Source organism: Quercus lobata, chromosome 3, assembly GCF_001633185.2.
Source record: "Quercus lobata isolate SW786 chromosome 3, ValleyOak3.0 Primary Assembly, whole genome shotgun sequence".
NCBI classification, from domain to species: domain Eukaryota; kingdom Viridiplantae; phylum Streptophyta; class Magnoliopsida; order Fagales; family Fagaceae; genus Quercus; species Quercus lobata.
The window spans coordinates 59,231,446-59,237,087 of record NC_044906.1 but is presented as its reverse complement, the minus strand read 5'-3'; the positions used below and the strand labels follow the sequence as shown (position 1 = coordinate 59,237,087).

Genomic DNA, 5,642 nt, shown 5'->3' with positions numbered 1-5,642 from the left:
GAGACAGAATTTGTTCTAGTTCATCTTTATTGTGAAGAAGCTGCTGTGTTTATGTACCGTAGGGTTTTGTAACCAAAGAGCTTCTCGATCTTCATCGTGTGATGAATTGAAGAACTTTGCAACCAACAACCTTCTCTAGTTGGTGATTAAAGTCGCGTACTGGAATCCGCGCAATTGGTTAGTCATGTACTAGGAGCTATGCATTACTAGGAGAGATTGTCACTACAGAACAAGTCCAATTGGGTATTAGGGTTAGAGTTCAACTGTAGGTTGGTATAAAGTACTGAAATTGTTTTACTTGTAACTGCTTGTTTTGATAATAATGGATTCTCAGGAGTGGTGACATTAAAATCACCTAGTGGGATTTTTGCTGTGTTAGTTTTTCCCATTTGTAAACAAATCGCCGTGTCAATTTATATTTTATTGCATACTTAGTTTATTGGTGATTTGTTTGTGCTACTACGTATTTGCATGTTAATTTGATTAATTAATAAACTTGACTAATTAATTAATTAATTTATCATAAGGGATTAATTCGTTTTTAGCCTCTTAGGATGGACAACCCATTCCAAACCCTCCAAGCTCTTTTTGGTAGATAAATAAACTTCATTCATTGTTGCTTGATCTTGCCAAACGCTTGAACTCGAACCACATGCCCGGATGGAACTAACTACCAAAACAGAATCGTACATTTTAGTTAAAGAAAACTCCAAGAATTTGGTAAGTATTACGATTCCAAATATCCACCCAATTGTCTTTAATTGACCAAAATACCAACAAATGTCTGGTTCTTAGGTTCCCACTGTTAGACCATAGCGACCACTCCACAACCTCAAAATTAAGAAGTATTTCCAACTCACGTTGATGCCCACCGCCACCTCATTATTCAATCTGTCCCCGCGACGCACCAAATCAAACCCCATAATTTTTTTAATTAAAAAAAAAATTGTTGAAGTGTTGGTCCAAGGCGGTAGGTGCCACATGTCTGTACTACTCAGTTCCCGCTACACCAAAGTCTGAACCCAACCAAACTCAATTCTAAAATTTAGTATTAAAAAAAAAAAAAAAAAATTCAGTTGGCAATTATAAATAGACCAAGCCATAGACTCAAAGATTTCAAAGTTCTTTGTTTCTAAATTTATCACAAACTTCGTATTAGTGAGCTTCCTCCTGCTTCTCTTTCAACGGTAATTCTTCTTCTTTTTTTTTTTTTTCTTTTTTTTTTTTTTCATTTCCCCTATTTTTGTGTTCCGAATAAATTTGATTTTTTTTTTTTGCCGGATCTGCGTGAATCATGATCTAGATCTGGGGCATTGGATTTTTTTTTTTTTTTGGATATAAACTGGCGGCTGAGATTTAATTTTTCACAGGTTAGAGAGAAATCGGAAGGAAATGGCACGCAAGAAGATCAGAGAGTACGATTCCAAGAGATTGTTGAAAGAGCACTTCAAGAGGCTCTCTGGCCGTGAACTACCCATTAAATCAGCCCAAGTAAGTTGTGCCAAAAATTCGTAATTTCTGGATTTTTGAAAAATTATCTAATTTTTTAGCTTAAATTTGATGATTATATGTTTAAATACCGAATACTAATTCAAATATTTTTGAAAAAAATGTTGCGAAAGTTCTGAAATCTTACAGATTAGGAATGATATATTAGTGTTAATCAGCGACTTCGTTATAACATAGATCTACATCGATTTTATCTCTTAAAGCATAGATACTTTAAGAAATCTGACTTCCTGCTAAGATACCCAAAAAAGCATAGATACTTTATTTAGAGTGTCGTACCAATCATTTTATATTATGCTTTTTCAGAAATTGTTTGTTTGTGTCGTTGTGTTGCACCTGAACTCGTATACGTATTCATATCCGTGCTTTTTAGCATATACAATGATAAATTACTGATTGTTCTAAAAGGTTAAACCATTGGGAAATGATGAATTTAATAATTTAAGCTAACAATATTACATGACTGTAGATTTGAATTGGGATATTTTCTGAGATTTGATCTTCCATGATATGTTTTTTGAAATTAAGAAAAAACTTATTTTCTTTTTTTTTTGGTGTGTACTTTTTGCTTGCATCAGGTCACGGAATCAACAGATTTCAATGAGTTAGCCCAAAACGAACCTTGGCTTTCGTCGATGAAGTTGGTTGTGAAACCTGATATGTTGTTTGGGAAGCGTGGGAAGAGCGGTTTAGTTGCCTTGAATCTCGATTTGGCTCAAGTTGCTATATTCGTGAAAGAGCGTCTTGGCAAAGAGGTACCTACTTTTTTCTTTTTTCACTCTTACAGTGTATGATTTTGTTGCTTTATACTGTAGTTCATGGCTTTGAGCATCTTTTTTTGCGTGAATTTTATCGGTGTTGGTTTATAGGTTGAGATGGGTGGATGTAAAGGACCTATTACGACATTCATTGTAGAACCTTTCATCCCACACAACGAAGAGTTCTATCTTAATATCGTCTCAGACCGAATTGGGAATAGCATAAGCTTTTCAGAATGTGGAGGAATTGAAATTGAAGAGAACTGGGATAAGGTACTCTTTGATATGAAATCATTACTTTTTTTAAGTCATTATTCCTAAGAACTTTGTACTTCCAAATTGTACTGTCTCTTTGCCTTTGTAAATTATTTCACCTCAGAGCTCCGTAATTTACCAAAGGAATATGTACTTTTTGCAGGTTAAGACTGTATTTATCCCAACAGGAGTGTCTCTTACGTCAGAATTATGTGCTCCACTTGTTGCGACGCTTCCTTTGGAGGTAATTTTTCCTTTATTGATAATCTTCGACCCTTTTGTTTTCTTCTTCTTGGTGATATATCAGCTTCACTGGAATTGATAAATCGTCCTTCTTGCATTATTCTTCCCTTCCTTGACTTCAATCCATAGTTTATAGGAGATTGGGGGGGGGGGGGGGGGGGGGGGGAGGAAAATAAAATTTATTCAGTGAATGATTCAGCTTAATGCATAGGCATAAAAAATTGTTATATATTCAATGCTCATGCTATGTGAAATCTCACACTTACTGTTTGTGAACACTAGTATTAGCTTGAATTTGAAATCTTGACAAAAAAATTTTGTTCATTCAGATCAAAGTAGAGATTGAGGAGTTTATCAAAACAGTTTTTACACTATTTCAAGGTATGTTACAGATATTTGCCAAATCAATTCAATTACATATCTGAAGACAAAATTTTATTAACAGATCAGATCTTATGTTAACTTTTAATCTTTATGTGCCAGACCTGGACTTCACTTTCCTAGAGATGAATCCTTTTGCTTTGGTTGATGGAAAGCCTTATCCTTTGGATATGAGAGGCGAGTTGGATGATACTGCTGCTTTCAAGAACTTTAAGAAGTATGTCCTGTTTTCTTTGTTCATTTTTACCATTCTCTCTCTTTATTTTGAACCAAACAAATTTTGTAATTAATACTTTTACTGCATGGCTTCAACTTTGATCTCATCTTATGTGATTTTATCTTGCAGGTGGGGCAGTATTGAATTTCCAATGCCATTTGGAAGAGTTATGAGTCCTTCAGAGAGCTTTATTCATGGACTAGATGAAAAGGTAAAATTGATGCCTTAACACCCTGAATCTGAAATCTGCTTCCACTTGCAAAATCATATTGTCCTGGAAAATTTCGAGCAATATTAAATTTTCTTTTATTCCTCACAAGCGAACATCCTTTTGTCTCTCTATTTCTTGATGAATTTTGTGATTGCCATCTATTGTTAAAATTATGTATATAGCTATTGCTACAACTTTTGGTTTAAAAGAATGTTTGTAAGAATATTTATATATCAGCATTCAGAAATCCCCTAAGTTCTTATCAAGGCATTTCAAGTCACCTCTGGCTTTTGAATCTTCACTATAAATTAAGATTCTTGTATTCTCTTTATGATATATTCATATTGTTTAATTTTAATGAAATCTTAGTGAATCACATTGCTAGCTTCCTTTATGAGAATCTTATTAAGTCTATTAATTAATCTTTTTTTATTTTTTTTTTCCACCTGCTTGCAGACTAGTGCTTCTTTGAAATTCACAGTTTTGAACCCTAAGGGACGAATTTGGACCATGGTAGCTGGAGGAGGTGCAAGTGTTATCTATGCAGATACGGTGTGGTTCTCTTTTGTTTTTAACAGTAGTGCAACTATTGTTAAGTTTAACTTTTGTTCACCTTAGCATAAATTTCATGTGTTCTGATCATTATTTCTTAATCAGGTTGGGGATCTTGGCTACGCTTCTGAGCTTGGAAACTATGCAGAATATAGTGGAGCTCCCAATGAAGATGAAGTGTTGCAATATGCCAGAGTTGTACTTGATGTAAGGACATACCGTACACTCTATAGTGTTGTGTTATAATGTTGCATGAACAAATAAACACTAGTTTTGTGCTTGTCCAGCTTGTGTTGTCCTTAATTTCTACTAAAGATAGCATGAGGACCATGTTCTAATTATGCTCACCATCAGAATTTTATTATATTTGGAAAATTCTTAGGTACTCCTGGAGCATAGAGAAATGATGCTCCTTCTTCTCATATTCATAGTGGACTTTACCATGAATGTGAGAGGAGGGAGCATTATTCTTTGAACTCTTGGAGTATTTAAGAATTACTCATTATATCTTCCCTGCTAGCTCTTAAAATAATCTCATTGCTCCTGTACAGTGTGTAACTGCTGATCCTGATGGCCGTAAGAGAGCCCTTGTAATTGGAGGAGGAATAGCTAACTTTACTGATGTTGCTGCTACATTTAATGGTATAATTCGTGCCCTGAAGGAGAAGGTGAGCGTAACCTGAATAAACTTAACTTAATTTCACAGTGTTCCTTTGCTTATTGTAAGCATAATTGATTACAAAATGTTAATAAATCAGGAATCAAAACTTAAAGCAGCAAGGGTGCACATTTATGTGAGGAGAGGAGGTCCTAACTACCAGAAAGGCCTGGCAAAAATGCGTGGACTTGGAGAGGAAATTGGCATCCCAATTGAGGTATTAATATAGCAAAACACTCCAGACCTTTTTGCTGATATATGAAACTGCAACAAATCTGATACAGAACACCTTAATATTGACATTAGCATTAAAATGAGCATCTCCGAAGTGTCTTATTTTCAATTTCTCTTATAGGTTTATGGGCCTGAAGCAACAATGACCGGAATATGCAAACAGGCAATCGAGTGTATCACTGCAGCTGCATAATCAACTGCTGAAGATTTATCTCTGTTGTACTTCTATTTTCATTTTCATGGCAAGTTTCAGGTGTCTATTAAATCTTAGTTCGACTTTCTTGGTACCAGAAACATCAGCAAAGTGTAATTCTATTTGTTAATGGACCAAAATAATGGTGTCCGAAGCTCTAGATGTAATCTGCCTGATGTTATTGTGTTACAATAATAATGAGCTTATACCGTTACATTTTTCTCACTTGGTTACATATGTATTGGGAACGATACCATCACACTTATTCCTCTCTGCCCTTCAAGGTTGTCATAGCATAAGAACAACAATCTTTTTAGATCGGAGATGAAACCAGAGCCTAATTTATGCCTGATAGTCATAACTTTTTAAATATTTGCTTTTTTTTTTTTGTTTGGCCAACTTATTTTTTAAAACCAATAAAAATAAGCTCT

The 5,642-nt window shown here is 34.6% G+C and overlaps 1 protein-coding gene across 1 annotated transcript; it reads left to right on the top strand.

Annotated features, from left to right (window-relative positions):
- The first annotated feature begins 1,040 nt into the window (after positions 1-1,040).
- Positions 1,041-5,436, top strand: LOC115982521 (ATP-citrate synthase alpha chain protein 1). Its single transcript, XM_031105141.1, has 13 exons — positions 1,041-1,187; positions 1,371-1,491; positions 2,088-2,264; positions 2,379-2,540; positions 2,686-2,766; positions 3,095-3,146; positions 3,249-3,363; positions 3,493-3,574; positions 4,031-4,126; positions 4,232-4,333; positions 4,678-4,794; positions 4,885-5,001; positions 5,140-5,436. The coding sequence occupies exons 2-13, from the start codon at positions 1,393-1,395 to the stop codon at positions 5,209-5,211; spliced, it is 1,272 nt and encodes a 423-aa protein (XP_030961001.1). The 5' UTR covers positions 1,041-1,187; positions 1,371-1,392; the 3' UTR covers positions 5,212-5,436.
- The last annotated feature ends 206 nt before the right edge of the window (positions 5,437-5,642 follow it).

What these genes read in the sequence shown, in the direction of transcription:
- LOC115982521 (XM_031105141.1), top strand. Translation starts at nt 1,393, where the DNA reads ATGGCACGCAAGAAGATCAGAGAGTACGATTCCAAGAGATTGTTGAAA. An exon ending in AGTTTTTACACTATTTCAAG is followed by an intron (nt 3,147 to 3,248) that starts GTATGTTACAGA and finishes TTTATGTGCCAG; the next exon opens with ACCTGGACTTCACTTTCCTA. An exon ending in AAATTGGCATCCCAATTGAG is followed by an intron (nt 5,002 to 5,139) that starts GTATTAATATAG and finishes TTTCTCTTATAG; the next exon opens with GTTTATGGGCCTGAAGCAAC.